Here is a 17,609-nt window from a genome sequence, read left to right on the forward strand (position 1 = left end):
GCAGAGCGAAGCTGTCCTGTGTCCGTCCTGAATAACCACAGTGGGAATGGGATCAGCGTTTGGAAAAAAAAATAGTGACTAAACCAATCTTGTGAGGACAGAGTCATAACTGAATGCTGAAACCCCCAGGCAAGAATCCGTTAAATTAATCGCTCGTTTACTTCATATTTTTTTTTCTTTAAAAAAACTACCAAATCCCGCAAAAGTCAACTTCAGTTGAGAGGCGAGGATTAGAGAAAGCTTAATACTACCTTCACAGCTGAGAGGAAAAGAAAATAAAGGACTTTGTGTCTTTGGCTGCTCAGAGAGGAGCTTCACGGGAAGTGGAAAGAAGCCTCATCCACCTTTCTGCGATAAGGATATTTCCCTCTCGTTTTATGAAGTGCGACACTTGAAGTGTGCTCATGACAGTAAATGATTTTCTATACCGGCTTTTGTCCTTCAGTGGACACACCCTGCTGCCGCTCCCCTGCTTTTGTTTCTAGCAAGTGTTGCTCTTCTGTCCTAAAGCAGAGAACTAGCAGTGAAAACATCTGTTTAATATTGAGAGAGAAAAAAGGGAGACAAATGTATAGGCTTTTTGCATACAGCATTTCAAACATCTGAAACCCCCTCTCCCCTCGGGAGTCTAATTTACAAGGTAAATAATGGAGTCAAAAGCCTCACATCGCTCATCTGGTTGAAGACAAAATTCCCCTCTGCCCACAATACTGCCTGAGTAAATTTACTGTTTTTGCTGGAAAGGCTGCCCCTTCAAATGGCTGAAAATACAAATGAGCACAGTGCCTCCCGCCTGGAAACCAGTTATTTCAAATACCAGTACTGATAAAAGCCGTAGCTGATGGTGAAAACTGATGTGGGCAGAAAGGATGTCACCCTCTTAAAGTTCAGCAAAGTTTAAAACACCCTCAATTTTATCCTGTCTTCGTACAGTTTCATTATAAAGTCAGTTAACATTTTACCACAGTGTTTTGCAATAATGTAGGTTTTGTAATTTTTATTGTAATAGCACACTTTGAAGGAATTTACCTGCTGGAAAATTTCCACCTCAGGTCTGTCTTACTTTTTTTTTTTTTTTTTGACATTTTTAGTCATCTGTTATTGCATTACTGTGATACACAAATCTGGTGTATTTTCTTCTATCCTTTATGCCAGTGGCCTTGAATTATTGCTCCCAAACATGTTGCTTTTCTGACTTCAAAAATTGTTATTTTTCTTTCTTAGGATTCATGGAGTAATGTTCCTAACATGGTGCTGATTTAATTATTTTGTGAACTGATCAACAACAAATGAGATCTGTGAAAGAAGAAAGGATTGTCTGACATTAGCTAGTGAGTTGAATAAACTCCTCCCAAGTTAGCTGCCTCCCAGTAACTACTGTAATTGTTTTTATCCTCCTATGAATGCAAAATGCTTGGGAATGGCTCACCCTTCCATACCACACTCATTTCACTAGATCATAAGACCTGTGCTCGTGACAGTGCCCAGGAGCTGAAGGATTCATATGTACGACTTCTCTGAAGCAACCGGTGGGACCCACACGCCCATTTTTTCTGGGGCAGAAGGGGATCTCTTCCCGCAGTGTTGCAAGAACCAGTTGATCACAGCAGAAGGTTTACTGCTGTCCATGTAAAGCTTCCTCCTAGTGCGAAGAGCTTCGGGAGCTCTGAAGTCTTTTTTTCAGAGATGCAGAACTTTTATCCCAATAGTTTCTAGGTACAATAGGGGCCTTGCTACATCTCCAGTCAAGACACAGAAAGCTAAGGTGATGTAGAGAAAAACCGGAAACATTCTTTAAAGCACCAGGAGTCTAAGGGACCATAGTGTTACCAGCCTCATGCCCATAATGGCACAAAAAATAGTGCTGGGGAGGGAGCTCTTACCCACACCGTTGACTACCCTAAGGCATTTACAAGCAGTAGTCATCTTCCCTGGTTGGAACTCCAGGACTCAGGACTACTAAAGGCTAAAGTATTTCTTTAAATTCTCTTGACATGAGACACTTTTTTGCTGTCACTTAAGAATACTGACTCCCAAACAGCACCTAGCAAATCACCAGTGTTTGGAAGGAAGCAGTCGGAGCTTTTACAGAGATAGACACTCAGGCACATTTTTCTCAATTTAAGATTTCAACTCGAGAAGAAAAATACTTTCAGCTTCTTTCTCAAGCCTTCACAACAACTGCATCTCACACCACAGTGTAATCTTTCCTCAGGGTATCTCGAGGGATTTCTGTTATCTAACGTCTGCATTACAGGCTCCTTGACATGCCGATGCCAGGATTCCACAGCATGGAAGTGTGGGAAGAAAAAACCTGAGGTTTCTGGTAGCTGTTTTGTGTCAGGTAAAAACAAGCTTTCCTCAGAATTTGGCAATAGGAGCCTTTTTAGAAATGAGGTAGAGCAGAAGTTATTTTTCCCCAGGGCAGGAAGAAAGAGCTGTGCTTCCTGACAAGAAGTGAAATGTTTTACAAAGCTTACAGGTGAAGGCAGTAGCACATACAGGTGCTGGAGCCAGGCTGATTCCCTAAGAGCATAGACCAGGAGGATGCACCTTTTCTCTACCGATCTTAATTACTCGCTGAGCGCACTATTCAGACCTCGAAAATCAGAGCAAAAACCCACTCGTGTCACACGTATTCTCCCTTTCACTTTTGCAGAATTCCAGCACACCAATTACACAAAGCCATTCAGCACTTGGGGGCTCAAGTTCTTGTCAAGCATCGGGTACTATCTGCTAACACTTCCCCAGTGATGATAAGCCACGTTTAGGTACACAACACCCAGAACGGCAAAGGGCGCTCTGCCAGACTCTGCTTTTAGCCATGCTTACTGCCGTGGGTCTCGTAGGTGCACATGGTCATCACTTGTTCCTTTAATAACGGGAAAATGCTTACGGCAACAACACGTACCATACCCCAGTGACCTCTAACAACAGGAGCGATGTCCCATCCTCACCTACAGACTCTGTTTTTGAAGGGACCATAAATGGACCAGTGAAAATAAAGCTTACCTCGAGGAATATGGAGGTTATATTTTGCCTATGCAATTAAGTTTAATGTTATAAAGTCATAACTGTGTTTATCTACTCCCTATTAAATACTATAAACTGGACTGGCTCGTCTATCACAGCTGCAAAAAATGTGAAAAGTAATTTCTGACTACCTGGTTTGGAACATGATGCAGAAAAGGTGGATTAGCCAAATAAGCTCTATTTCTACTTCATATTGTTACATTTAGCTTCTGCCTATTAAAATGTTTCCACCATTATCAATGCCACCTAAAAATAATTACAAAATTATTTATTTCCAATTTATCAAAAAGGAAAACCTCCCTTAAATCAATAAACAAGTCAGATGGTGGTGATTACAATATTCTAAACTGTATTTATTGTTTCCAGACATTAATGTAATACATAAACACATTAAAAGGCGTGGATATAGTAACAAGCAACCCATTAACAGAAACAAAGCAAGTCTTTGAAATTTTTGTCCTATACTTACACGTGAAAATGTCCCAAAAAAGTTAAGTAGTTGTCAGTCAATGTAGCAAGGATTTCAGATATAAAAAAAACCCAAAAAACTCATTAATGAGTCTGTCTACCAAAATGTTTGTTTTTGGTTTTTAATTTATTTTTAGGATAAAAAAGAATAACCATTACCTCATGCAGTGTACAAAGGCTTTAAAACAAATCCATTAATGCAAATGAAAGACTAACTCCTGAGGCTTTTTTTTTAAAAAAAAACACCAAAAAAACCTCAAGGAGTTTCACAAAATTAAATTCAACTAGTTTTCTCAAATCCTTTCTTAGCACTGAAGAAGAAACCTGTAGCTTCCTATCACTCCAGAAATTTATTCAGAGGTACCTCTTTCAATACAGACATGTTCTTGTAATGTATCTGAGAGTTCTTTAGTTTACAAGAGCTTCAAATGAAATTAAGTGCAAAAATGTTTTCTTAGTGTTTTCCAATTATTGAGGTAAATAGTTGAAAAAGGGAAAAAAAAAAAAAGGTGGGTAGCAGGATATCAACTGTACCTATGCCAGATGGAAAAGAAAAAAGGCAAATCTGAAATACGTGGTTATGGTGCGTGAGGGAGATATGAAAGAAGGACCAAAGAAGAAATAACAGCAACAATCAACACTTGCCCAGCAGAACTTTAAACCAAAGCCCTTGAAATCCACTCAGCAGATCACCGATAGCTGACAATAAAGCCTGTCTATTAGCATGTCTGGCAAGCTGGGCATCGGGGAAGAGGCTGTACAATAGTCACAATTATAGCTGGCTGCCGGACAATGCTGAGAATGTCAGTGCTGCTCTAACAGCTGCATCGCATCCCCACCAGCTCCACACAGACTAAAAGATCCGCCAAATGCTGAGTTCCTGACGGCAACAACGGGGTCACAACTACAGAGCAGTAACTTCTACACTAAATAACATAATACATGGCAAACAAGAAACTGAGTTAGCAAAATGTGTTATAAAAAAGTATAAAAGTTGTTTTTAAAAACTTTCTAAAAATTTCTTTCGGGAAGAAGGAACATTAACCTGTGGCCTGGCATTACTACAATAACTGGAGCGGCTGTATCAGATTGCTGGTGATCGACTTCTTGCAAATCAGAGGTGCGTTTGTAAAACGCCCCGGGGTGAATGCCTGCGAGCTGGCCAGACAGTCGGGGAATTTTAATATCTGCGGCAGAATCAGCTGTGTTTGTAGAGGGTGGACTAACACTTGGGTCAGAAATCTCTTCACTGGGTATGCAGAGGATAGTGTGACACAGGATCTAACAGATGATTTTCAGTTCAGTCCCACTGTCTGGATCCCACAGTCCTGAGTATATTTTGAGTTTCTTCCTTTTGAACCTGTCTCGATGGGGAAGGTGTTCGGTTGCACGCCTGATGAGCCGTGGCCTCGAGTCCCTGCCAAATCCATCAGAAAAGGCTACTCTCATGAAAAGACATTGTGAACTTGGAGGGAAAAAAAAAAAAAAAAGAAAAAAAAAAACAGAGGAAAGTGTGAGCTATTACCTCAGCTGCTGTTCTTCAGGATTACTGAACCCCAATTAATCATCCTGGGTTAATAAGCTTTTTCTGGGCCCTGGCTCACACTGGCTACTAGCTGTGACCACAGTGAAACCCAAGCTCAGTGAAGTGGATCACAACTCCTACTGCCTGGCAGCGCTGGGGAGGGACATCTTCTTGTTTCTAGTCCACCTGAAGGATCCTCCTGCCATTGCTCCCCACCATTACCCTATTCAGCAAACCCCAGACTCACAATGAGCTCTAACAGCTCCCTCTGCTTTGATGCCCAAGACAAATTGTACAGTTTCCACCCAAATCTTCCAATCTTCTTTCAAGTTCCTTGATAGATTTTTTTATTTCCTCTTTCTGGGGCATCTTTAAAAGCCCAAGAAAAACTTGCTACTGTGTTTAGATATGGAAAGTGCCGCAACAAGGGATGCAAAAGTCATCTCAGCCTTCCCAGATTTCAAAGTTCACAATGCTGTCAATCCAAGCCCAAGTCAATCCCATCTATTCTTTAGCCACACAGTAAGGTCTTCGTAATCCTAAGAGTACCATGGAGTTATCTGCTCTTCACGCTGATCTGACCTGCATTCACCAAAAGCAGTATTCTCTCAATGCTCATGTGTCCCAGAAATCTGATATTAACAACTCAGGAAAGTATTGTAAATTAAATTTAACATTACAAAAAAATCAAGATTTACAACATCAAAGATCCATTTCATTTTTTCTTAGCTGTTGCTTCTGGACTCCTTTGACAGTTAACTACTCTGCCTCCTCCCCCTTGACATTATTGTCTCTGCCACAGAGTCAACCTTACTTTAAAAATGTCGATACGATACGATGTATGGGGAATGCCATGGACCACAGGAGTAAAGACTAAGCCTTAACATTCAGGAGAGCACTACAACCTCTCTTGCCATATCACCCCTTATATAGCAGGAGGGGTATTTTTTTATTTCTTTTCTTGTTTTTACCTTAAACATGAGCTTAATCCCAAAACCACATTAAACTGTACATTTTTTGAGGCTTCAGAAGATGCCTTCCCCCCCCCATTTAAAAAGAAGGAATCAAGGTTACATAAAAATGATTAAATACAAGATTCTTTTGGAGTCCACCATCAAAGAGTGGTTATCCAGAAGTAGTCATCTTCCTCGATCTTGATGTTTTTTTGTTTTTGTCTTTTTCTTTTTGTCCTCTGTTTTGGGTTTCAATGCACAGACACATGCAGACACACCAGCAATTGCTTTGGGTAAGTCAGTTCCTTTGTACCACTTATTTTTCTCCTTATCATAAACCTGGACTGTTTTGGAGAAGACCGTTTCTTCCCAGCTGTAGCCTCCAAGGATATAAATCTTGCCTTCCCAAACTGCCACCCCTGACTCACTGTTGGCTTGCAAGAGAGGAGCAACTCTGGTCCACTGGTTACACTGAGGGCTGTAAGACTCCACGCTCAGAATGTCAAAACGAGCCATGGTTTCTATGTTGTCATCGCTGCCACCGATGGAGTAGATATTGTCCTGTAAGGTGCACATGCTGTGCCACCCTCGGGCAGTGATCATGGGCCTCTTCTCCTCCCAGACATCCGTGCGGTAATCATAACACAGCAGGTTTTTTCTATAGGGGCCGATTTGGTAATCGTGGCCTCCTGAAATGTACACAAATTCCTTGTAGACCGTTCCAGCGTGGCCATAGGTAAACCTAGGACAGGCAAAGAAAAATGGTCCAACTTAGTACGTAGGGAATTTATCAAGATACATCAGCATTCATCAAGGCCTGGTACTAAGAAAATAAACAGTAACTAAAGACAGAAGAATCCCTAATCCTCTGAGTTACCCAGTAACTATTCTCATACTGCTTCACTCCGTGCTGCAGAGCGCTAAGGTACAACGATCACTTTTTAAGGCCTCCTTTCCATACCTGGTCGCTACAGAGCGCTAAGGTATGACAATCCCTCCACAGCATGTCATACAACAGAAGTAACCCATCCTGCTCTGGTTGGCATGGCCTCCCCTCCCATTTTCCTGCTCCAGTGCTTGGGTGGGATCAGTCTGAGAGGGACAGAGAGGAAAAAATCCACATCTCAGAGCAAGGGTTTCTCTGAGAGAAGAGGAAATTATCATGATATCACTCAGACTTACCAGCAGCGATTAACCAAGAAAAAACAAAAAAACTACTGCTGCCTGCCCCTTCCACAGCTTCAGGATCATGAATCAGGTTTCTTACCCACCGGTCTTCACAGCCCGCTTTATCTGCAGTCATGATGCGTAGGATCATTTTCATGAGCTACCCATCTGCTCTACCACTTCTGCTACACAGGTGGTAACTTCTTTGGTCACCCCAAGACAAGGCAACAGACCTTAGTCAATGACGGATCAGAGTCCGTGTTTGAAATACGACAAAACGAGATGGCAGAACCAACATCACGCACGCTGTTTCCACAGGGCAGAGAGAAAACCCCTTTGATCAGCTGTAATAAAGCCACTACAAACCCAATTCTTGAGGCTGTTCTTAACTTCACACTAGGATATTCCTGACCAAACCCACTTGAGCTCTTAGAAGTGGAATTCTAAGGCGAGGGACAGCCTCGGCTTCTTTGAACATACCCTTCCTGCACATGCCTTTTGTCTTTTTTTGGGTGTGGGGGGTGTCAGAAGATGTAGCTGCAGCACCAGCCACAGCAAAAGGGCTCACACAGTGGTACAAAGAGCCCAAATAATTTAATACCCAGAGGGCTGCAGAGCAATAGAATCACCACGCTGCACTCCGGAGCCTCTACCACCATCCTTTGTAGTCGAGGATCCAGGACAACTCAACCTCTATGGGAGACAAAGCTCCATTAAACATTACGTTAGCCTGGAATGCTTTTGAACCATGCCTGAACAGGCTCAAAACTCAGTCTGGATGGAACCTTGAGCTGTTTTTATTTTGCATGGTAATAGTTTCAGCTACACAAACGGTATCATAACTTCTTCATACACCAAGTGCCAAGCGCCTTTGTGCCAAGGGAAAAGGTGGAATAGAAAAGAAACCCCACAATTACCCTGAAAGCACAACACTTCAGAGAAAAACTAAAAGATGTTTATTATTCTAGGTGCCTACCAAAGCTTCTGATCTGTGACCAGTGTCTGAATCAGATATTTTAACAGGTTTCTGCTCCAAGAAACACAAAATTCCTTGACACACTTGGCCTAAGAATGCCAAGGACAGACCTTGCAACTACAGGGGCTGAGCACCATCCCTGGAGACCTTGAAGAGCCGACTTCAGAACTGTACTGCTTCTTAGCCATTCAGGAAAAGGGAAAAAAGGAAAAAAAAAAAAAGGACTAAGACATAACACTTTATCCAAAAAGACAACTCAAAAATTCCACAGCTCGCAACCTGCCTATCCAGGGAAGCACTCATGCTTGGTGCTTGTTTGACATGAAGTTCCCTGAGCACATGCACTCCAGCTTTCGCAGCTGCCAGAAATGCTGTGGCACATGCAGCGTCCACAGATGCTGCTCTGCCTCGTTTGTGGTCTCTTGGACAGGAACCAGGAACGTAACTCTCCAGTGGCAGCCAGTCTGGTTGGTAGAGTCTTTGCTTCTCTATATACACAGGAATGGGTCTTAAAAAGCAGACCACCTGCCTGGGAAGTGGGATGGACAATTTGAATTAACTTCCCTTCTCAAACTGCACTTGATTTTAAACCCACACCTAAGCAGGAAGCTACCTGGGGACATGCAGTGCACCCCACTGGCGGCAGGGCCAGATAACAGATAGCTTTGAGGAGTTGGAAGGAGAAGAGTGCAATGACACTGCATCCAGCACAAATGACAGCTAGAGAGAAAACACTGATGCTCTTCCTTTTGCCTGAATCAACGGGTATGTCTAGTGAACAGCAATAGCTACAAGAGTAACTTGAAAGACGCAATCATATCTGAAACATCACATCACCCATCAGTTTGTTATTTCCCATACAGGGAGATTACCCATTGAAATACACTAGAGGTGCTTCACTTTGCCTGACTGCGGGAAAGTTCATCCAAAATTGAACATGCTTAGCTTCACATTAATAGAAAACTGCACGAAATATAATGCACACATTGAAAACAATCAGTAAGAATCCTCTCTGCAAGCCCCATGGTTTCAACAGAGGCATTTCTAAACATGCAACACAACAGGACACTTCAGTGCAGCGGGTCCAGACATCCCCCAACAGAAAGCATCAAGTGTTTTGGCAGCGTTATCTATCAGAGTAGCCAGAAAAAGATAGAGGCACTAAGGAGAAAGAAGTTTCGATTCAGAATGTCTGCTAGAGCTCATCGCCAATTTTGAATGACTTACCTAGAGACAATGCTGCAAAAATTACAGTTTCTGACACAGTAACACCGTTCGGTCAATGCTAGAAAATCTACCATGTGTTTTCTTAAACAGAAGAACACTTGGCCTAACTCGATAAAGCTTTGGGAATCCCCTCCTCCAACCAAAGTCCAAGTGAGCTGTGGTTGCTCTGAATCTTGGTGTCCACCTGCTGCAACCCTGCGAGATTATTCCTGACACAACCAGCAGAGCAGATACCATCATTCGTTAACCTGTTCCAACACATTTCCTCATACAACTGCTTTCAGTTGTTCTGCCAAACTTTAACCTAAGGCCACTCAATTAATTTCACTGCTGTCTGCAGCAGGTTTTTTCACGGTCTATTCAAGATGAGAACACATTGCACCAGCTTCTGCTCTGCCAAGCTTGTCAGCCACCGCTGCTCCCTTCCGGGCTAGAAACTATGGCAGCAACTGCTCCCAAAGAGCCTGGGAAAATGGAAAAAAAATAAATAGGACCTTTCTGAAGAATGGGAAAGGTATCCCACAACTGACGACCCTAATGAGAGTCAGGGAAAGTGCACTTGTAGCAAACTTGGACCAGGTCCACTCTTTAGATAGCTTGGCTGAAGTTTTCTATGTTAAGCATCTGCCTCAAGATGCTGTTTTCTCCTCCAGCAAGACAGCATTATTTCAGTGAAAATAGCTCAGCTCCTTCCAAGAAAGTGGTGATGGAAAATTATGTGTTATTTTGACCATGTTAGGGTGGGAAGAGGGTGGAGAGAAGAGATAAAAAAGAGCTTGCAAAGCTCTTCCTCAGAGGAGCATGACTGTGCATGTGTGCAGCAATGGGGACAGAGTTTGGCAGCAGACAGCTGACGCGGATGTCACAGGTCACCCCGATTAACAGAAGGGCTCGGGAACTGAAGACACTCTCAAACACAGCTTCCCAGGAAAGACTGTGGTGTTTAGCCTCAACCGCTAGATCTATGTGAGCAGAAATAAAATGGAAAAAAGCATCCTGCTTCTGAGGAGCACTCGAGCCCAGCTGTTAGCCTGGATCAGCCTCACATTGCAGCACCTGCCCAAAATAGAACCGGGCAACAGGCTGGTGTGCCTTCGCTGGCTGCCTAGGGCTCTGCAGCTCAGGGAATAAGGGAAAAAAACCCTGAACTCAAATCAAACTGCAAATACCTTGTTCATGCCACTAAGAAAGCAAGCACTGGTGCTGAAGTTACAGGTTTCAGACATCATGAAAATACCATTCATACAGCCAACGCTCCTGTGATTTCCGTGAGTGGGAAATATTACTGACTCTGAACAGCCGTTTGCAAATGAGATGCTATCGTACCATTCCTACAATGCCACTACTCAAACATTGATTCAAGATAGGAGCAATGTCCTGTGCTGCTGTTACAAGAAAAGCTGCAGCATTAAACTTCTCCAAAGTAAAGCAGCTAAGTGTTAACTGCGAGGGAAAGCGAGGTCACATCTGCCCAGGTTATGTGTATTTGCAGTACAGGTAAACGTGGTTTATCCGCAACCGCGGACCTGAACAGCTGAACAGAGGGAAACACTTTTAAAGAAAACAATCACAACAAGGTGACAAAGGACAGCCAAATAAATTACAAAAGCCTTTGATCAAGATCTAAACAGTGCCTCTGAAAAGATTCAATTCCGAGTGACCTCAGGAAAAATATTTTAAGAATAGTAGAGCAACATCACAAGGGCTCTTCCTCCCATCCTTCAGACATACCTCAGGACAAAAAAATCAAAACCAATCGAGCTGACATGAGGCACGCTGCCTGGAAGAGATGGTTGCTCAAATCCCAAATGCTGATATGGTTCATTAACTTGCTGATACCACGCTGGTTATATATCCCCTTGCCTCCCTTCTGGGGATACCCATTCATCAGCTAAAGTCCCGCAAGCTCCCTTCACTACGGTTCTTCAAACACAGGATAACTTTCCAACATCTCTATTACCTCGGCAAGCCTGCGATATAGGACCATGAATCCTTCTGAGGACTGTAGGTCTCAACGGAAGAAAGTGCCCCATTTTCATTCCTGCCCCCAACAGCTACCAGCATGTCGGTAATAGCTCCCAGGTAGAAATCTACACGGCGTTGTCTCATGGAGGCAACCTGTAAAAAATCAAAAACATGCTGACATCTTCAAACATCTGGTAAGCAAGCTGAGTTCAGGTATATTCATGTCTGAGGATACAATAGTTGCCTCTTCCCATTTATTGGAAAGAGAGCTACTGGTTTTGATCTGTTATATTCATAAAATAGTAGTAGCACGTTACACAGCACTCCTTTTCAAGAAAAGGTGACAACAGAAAGCATCTAAGAGACACACTAATCTATAAAGGTTTGTGTTACATGGGCCTCCTTCCAAAACTGGGCAAGAAACATAAATCAGAATCATTCAGAAACACAACTGAACCACACAGGACGATTGGTTCAAAATATAGGAACAGTGGAATATTTTATAGGTCCTGCACTGGGTTTTACAGCAGGACTGGCAGTGAAGAGCTTGTTCTAAGAGACTTTTAGCACAGAGACATTTTCTTTTTACGTCAGACCCATTTTTTATTTAGTTATATGAGCTACTGCTTGAGAAAGATGAACCAAGCAATCACCGCTCTAAGTCCGTTCTAGCATTATTCCCAGAAGTAATCTAAAGAGCTGCAGGTGGATGCTGACCAGCAGTTTCACAGATGAGATGCCCAAATCCCAAGTGAATTGAAAATCTGTCACAAACTCTTTTGCTGCATTCCCACAAAGAATTCAAGTAGCTACTTTTTCAACTTAAATCACTGGATTTGCCATTTGTTGCTACGTTGGCTATTGTAAATGTCCTGCCCTTCCACCAAAAAGAAGAAAACACTCTAAACATTAAGGACTTTAAACAGAGAAATAATACAGCTTAAGTCTCACCTTTATCCACTGGTTACAGCGGGGATCATACCTATATAGGAGATTTGAAGCTGCATCCCCTCCATTGTCTCTGGAAAAGCTGCCTCCAGCTATGAAGATGAAACCTCCCAGGACCGCGACACAGTGGTGACTTCGTCTGGCTGGGAGAGGGGTTTCTGCTACCCACTGCCCCTTTCTGACGTCCAAGAAGCAGGTATCATCGCTCAGTTCCAGGCGCCGTTCGGAAACCTCCCCGCCCACGAAGAGGAGCCTTTCCTCGCAGGTCCGCAGGGCTGTCCGCTTGTTTTGCAGCACTGGCTGAGCCGTGACGTTGTTATGATAGTTCACCGCTTCCTCTATGAACCCCTCGCAGTTTGCTTCTTTGGGAAGAAGAGAGCAGACAGCAGGCTTGACTCGATGGAGGAGATCGCTTTTAGGTATCAAGGGGAAATGAATGTTATCCAGAACCTGGTAAGCCTCGTTCTCCCTTTCTGGGTACTGGGTAAGCCACTGCAAGGCAGCCTGCAGCAAGTCATGCTCACACTCCTGCTGCACGTTGCTGCTGTCGAGGTATTGGCACAACTTCTGCAAGGAAATGTTCTGCAGGAAGTCCGGGGTGAAAGACAGCGTGCCGAAGTTCTGCAAGATGAAAGAATCGATGTAGGAGTCAAGGCGCTTCAGGTTGTAAATCGAGGCTAGCTCTTGCAGGTACAAATAGTTCTCCTCGCTGACTTCGTTCTCCAGATACTCGCAACAGAAATCCACCACCTTCCAGATCTGCAGCAGGTGAGCTGTTTCCAGCACGTAGTCGATATTGCCTCCATCTAAAGACAGCTCGCTGCCATACAGGAAATCCACCACAGCCTTCAGACCAATGTAAGAGGCTCCAAAAAGTTCCACCTCTTTTTGGTGGGCTTCTCGCATACCGATGGTGAACATGGAGTTGAAGTAGTCACTGCAAACAGCGAGGAGGTTCCGATGCGCAGGGACTCTCTGCTCGTCCACAACGAGGACAATGTCACAGAAGAGGCCTCGGTGCCTCTGCTCGTTCAGGCTCTGAAGAACTAGACTGGAGTGGTCATCCCACCGGTACACCTGGAATAAGCAAACACGGTCAGGCAGATGTTATCTTCACCAGGATAAATTTCAGCATGCACAACATGTTTTCCCATTAGATGGAGTCATAGACAAGAGAGAGACAGCTTTTGTTGCACATTTATAATAAATTGTGACTTGAATCAGTTGGCAGGCAACATAGCATGAGCCCAAGCTCCTCACCTTCACTTTGACAGGCCTATGCAGACTTTCACTGCTTCCTACTCCACTTTTTTGCTATAATTTACTCCTACCTCCTCCGCAATGCTGCATCCAAACCTCCTCCCTGATGATTTACACAGGCACAATTTTCTGAAACTCTTCCACTTATTGTCTTCAAGACATCTTGCTGACATTTCCTTTCTTACTTGTCCCCCAGATGACTCCTTACAGAGTTCTTCTCAACTAAGCTACTCGCTAAATATTTGGAGTGGGAGACACGCATGCCGCAGGATGCCAAATTTTCATTCAGCCCATGTATTGCCTGGGTTAGTGCTTACTTGACAGCTACCCCCTCTTAAATCTTTCCAGAACTGTGCATTTCTAAGCTTGTCAGGGTAAAATCCCTCTCTTTCTTTCCATATTATTCCAGGCACACACACTGCATTCAAAAATAATAGCTGTTTATTTATGTGCAAAGCCACACATGTGGATAACTTATTCCCATAAGACTTCTACTTGCTTCCAGAAGCTGAGGTAGTTTTTGTTTTGATGAATACAACTAAATATTTTCTTTTAAAGAAAGGGGAAAATGCCCTCAGAACATGTCCGTTAAGTGCCCTTCTGGGATCCCTCTGGTCCAGACATTCTTCTCATCAGCTCTGTATGTGCCATGTGCCACAGAGCTTTTGAGGCAACCAGTATTTGCCTCTTTGAGTCTCACAGTCATGTGTTAGCAGTCTTAAAAATTTAAAAAAAAAAAAAAAAAGAAGGAAACATTTTGTTAGCCCTTGAATGTCCTGCAGAACACGCATTGAAGGGGCTGGTCCCTCAGCATGTCAAGCAATGCAGCTTTTAAGACCACCCTTCTGGAGGAATGGCACGCTTGATGGTACACTCAGTTACACTGTGATCTCTCTTAATAAAAGGAAGGTTAAGTAAAATGCAAATACATAACTTTAATTACCAAATCCAAAACAGGCAGAGGTGCAGAGCCTGTAAGAACATGTAAGAGAAACGAAAGGAGGTGGAAAGGAAGCACATCTTTGTGTCATACCTAAGCTAGACCTGAACAGTTCCAGCTGTAGGACCCTGGGTCTTGCCCAATTCTCCACCCTCAGACCACATTCCCAGAAATGACAACCTGAAAAGAAAACAGTCAGGCAGATGACCTGAAGTCTCTTCCAGCTTCTCAGGCATTCAGCCTTTCCTTCACCAAACTGTTGCTTCTCCTAGAAATCCCAACTATCCGTGGCTTTCTTGGTTTCCCAAACACAAAGCACATGATTGTTGCCGTCTGGCTAAACCATTAATGGGTTGGTCAAACCACGGTGAGACAACCTCTCTACCCACCTGGATGGGAAAGGTTCAAGTCCTAGAGCCAAGTTTTTTTCCCCTGCACGCAACCCTCGCTCTAGATATGCACTCTGTGTACATAATTTGGTAATTGTACGATGAGATAACCAGGATTAACACAAGCAGCTCCCCACTGTCCAGACATGATGGCAGCCAATGGTCCTGAGCTAACACCGACCTCAGGAGCCCCACCTCCCCCATCTGCCTTTTAGCAGTCGTGGCACAGCGACAGGCAGCCCGCCAGAGATGAGACCCAAATTAACAGCCCACTGTGCTGCTCCTAGCGTGATATCCCAGCGGTTTCCCTTTAGTTTTGCTTATGCTCTTTCCTAAACAATGGAGACTGAGCTGCCAAAAAGCCTTCTGTTGGAGGAACTTTGTACACGCAAGTGTAGAGAGTTAAACCAATCTGAGTCAAGAGGCTTCAATAATTAGAAGTTTTCTTGGCCAAAACTCTTTAATTTGCCTTATACTCATTGCCTCATCATATCTCTAAAATTAAAATGGGATCTGTGGCACAGACAACAAAGTAACTTCCACTGAACAATAAAACTGCTGGAGATCTGTAAAATTAAAAAAAAAAAAATGGGGTTTAAGGACTGCGAAATTTTTTATCTTAATTTTTCGGAGGTTGAGAAATGCTGATATCATACAGGAGCCCAAGCAGAGACCAAGGAGTGGAGGAGGTGGGAAGATGAATAAACATGGCAAAGGACAAACCGCACATTTGTGGCACTTATGATGAAGGACAGAGGCTGAACAGACAACAGCTAACATGTTACAGCACCCTATTCCCAACCTGACTCATGGGGAACAGCTACTGGCTTACACCAAAACCACAGTCCCTCTTGTCTCTGTGAATTAGCCGATCATTTCTCTAATATCCTCTAATACCACCATCATGCATAACAAGATTACACCAGAATATAAGATTTGCCAGAGATCCCTATTTACTTAGCTGGCTGTCGAGTCAGCAGCATAATCCTGACCGCAAATACATCTGACAACTTGTACTCCTAAAATCCTTGTTGCCATGTAGAGCTGCTGCTACTTCAGAAATCAAGCACAACATGATTACGTATGGCACTAGATGGAGTCAGAATATATTAACGTATTTCAGCCACTTAGCAAGTTCATTCGTTCAGTGAGCAAGTAACAGAAGCTGATAGCTGCACATTTCAAAACAAGACTAATTTTATACTAAACACGAACATCTTTCTCAAGCTATTTATATGCTGTAGAACAGCTTTAGCATTATCTAGTAATTCTAAGTTTAGCGGCTAGTGACAGCTGCTATCTAAGCAAGAAAATAAAACAATGCTGTCAAGTTAATTTTTAAATGTGATTAATTATTATTACATTCAGGCTAAACCATTTAAATGGTAGACAGGATCAGCACTCAGGGAAAGATCAGATTGGTAGGGATGCATTTAAAAATTAGTCCTATTTATCTTTTATCAATTGTATTAGAGATGTATTTTAACTTCTTTTGGATTCAAAGATCTAATTTCTTTCAGACTGTTAATGCAGTACCACTACTCATCAGTGATGCAAAAGAAAATGAGATGTCTCATTCAACTTTGATAAGACAGACACAGGCACTGAAAAGTTTCTCTTTTCTAGCTGTTGTTGGTAGAACAAGGTCCTTGCTCCAGCTTCTGTAACCCAGTGCTAGCTCTAGAATAGAAAAGCAGTTTTCACTGGTATGAAACAAAGTGAACATAATAATTACAGATGATATTAATATCTTATAAATCTGAGGCCATCATCCTGATGGCATGCATGAAGAGCTACCTAAGATGGATTTCCATGGGTTCCCAACTAAAATAAATGTATTTGTGCAGACAGATATTCTATACAAAGCACATTAACCTCACAAACCTAAGAAGACATCTCGAGTTCACTGGGGTAACTACTGTTTGCAGGATCAAGACTCCCATCTTGTAGAAAACAGAGACTAAATCTAGAAAGTAATCCCAGTATTGATTCTGTAACTAGCCTGGATTTTGTGAGATGGATCAGTACAAAAAATCCAGAAAATAAACATATTGCATTTAATGACTGAATTTTTGGTGTAGAGAAAATACTGTGCTGCGACAATGTGGGTTTCTTTTTTAAGTTATGAGTCATGATAAGCAGATGCCCATTTGCTGCTGGTCCTCCCTTTTTTTTCTTTTTAAATCACTAGATAGCAATTTCTATCAAAAATATCTGTGCAGGTAAGCCACTGGTTTCAACCCTCTTTTTAAAACCTCAGAACATTCACATTCCTCCAGAACAGTCCACCCAAAGGAGAGCCTTTACACCCTCTCTTGTTATTTCTGTAACTTGCATTTTTGATAAGCAACATGAAATGTACAAACCTTGGAGGATTCACTTATCTTGTGCGGCCGACTGATCCTGGTTTGCCGGGTTCCCTCCATGGCCGGCTGATCCGCAGCACTTCTGGAACAAAAGCAGAGAGAGATGTTAGCAGCACACCAACCCTCGCAGCCTGCGAAGAGCCACACTGGGCTGAACAAATAACGCAGCTAACACGACCTGGACATCCCAGCCTGCAGTCTGAAAACGTTTTGAGGTTTTCGGGGTTTTATTTTTTTGCTCCTTGATGTTATTAACGCCTGGTTGTGCCAACAAGTCGGGGTCCGCTCGGGTACCACCAGGATATGACCGATACGAAGTTCTCTACTCACTGCTGGTCCTCGCCGCGGCTGCCGGGGGTACAATCATCTCCTTCCCATGGCCACCGAGCCCA

The 17,609-nt window shown here is 43.1% G+C and overlaps 1 protein-coding gene across 1 annotated transcript; it reads right to left on the minus strand.

Annotated features, from left to right (window-relative positions):
- Positions 1-5,995: 5,995 nt before the first annotated feature.
- On the minus strand, positions 5,996-17,277 carry KLHL36 (kelch-like family member 36). Its single transcript, XM_010079843.1, has 4 exons — positions 17,218-17,277; positions 12,266-13,339; positions 11,310-11,467; positions 5,996-6,721 (listed from the first exon to the last, which is right to left on the minus strand). Exons 1-4 carry the CDS (start codon positions 17,275-17,277, stop codon positions 6,166-6,168), a joined length of 1,848 nt encoding a protein of 615 aa, XP_010078145.1. The 3' UTR covers positions 5,996-6,165.
- Between the last annotated feature and the right edge of the window lie 332 nt (positions 17,278-17,609).

This window comes from Pterocles gutturalis, unplaced genomic scaffold (assembly GCF_000699245.1).
Source record: "Pterocles gutturalis isolate BGI_N339 unplaced genomic scaffold, ASM69924v1 scaffold11666, whole genome shotgun sequence".
NCBI lineage: Eukaryota > Metazoa > Chordata > Aves > Pterocliformes > Pteroclidae > Pterocles > Pterocles gutturalis.

Bases quoted from the DNA above. Each gene is read 5' to 3' on its own strand.
- KLHL36 (XM_010079843.1), bottom strand. From the start codon at position 17,277: ATGGAGGGAACCCGGCAAACCAGGATCAGTCGGCCGCACAAGATAAGT. The intron at 13,340-17,217 runs GTTTGTACATTT...TGCTTATTCCAG, and splicing joins AGATAAGTGAATCCTCCAAG to GTGTACCGGTGGGATGACCA. The intron at 11,468-12,265 runs GTGAGACTTAAG...GATTTTTTACAG, and splicing joins GCTGTAACCAGTGGATAAAG to GTTGCCTCCATGAGACAACG.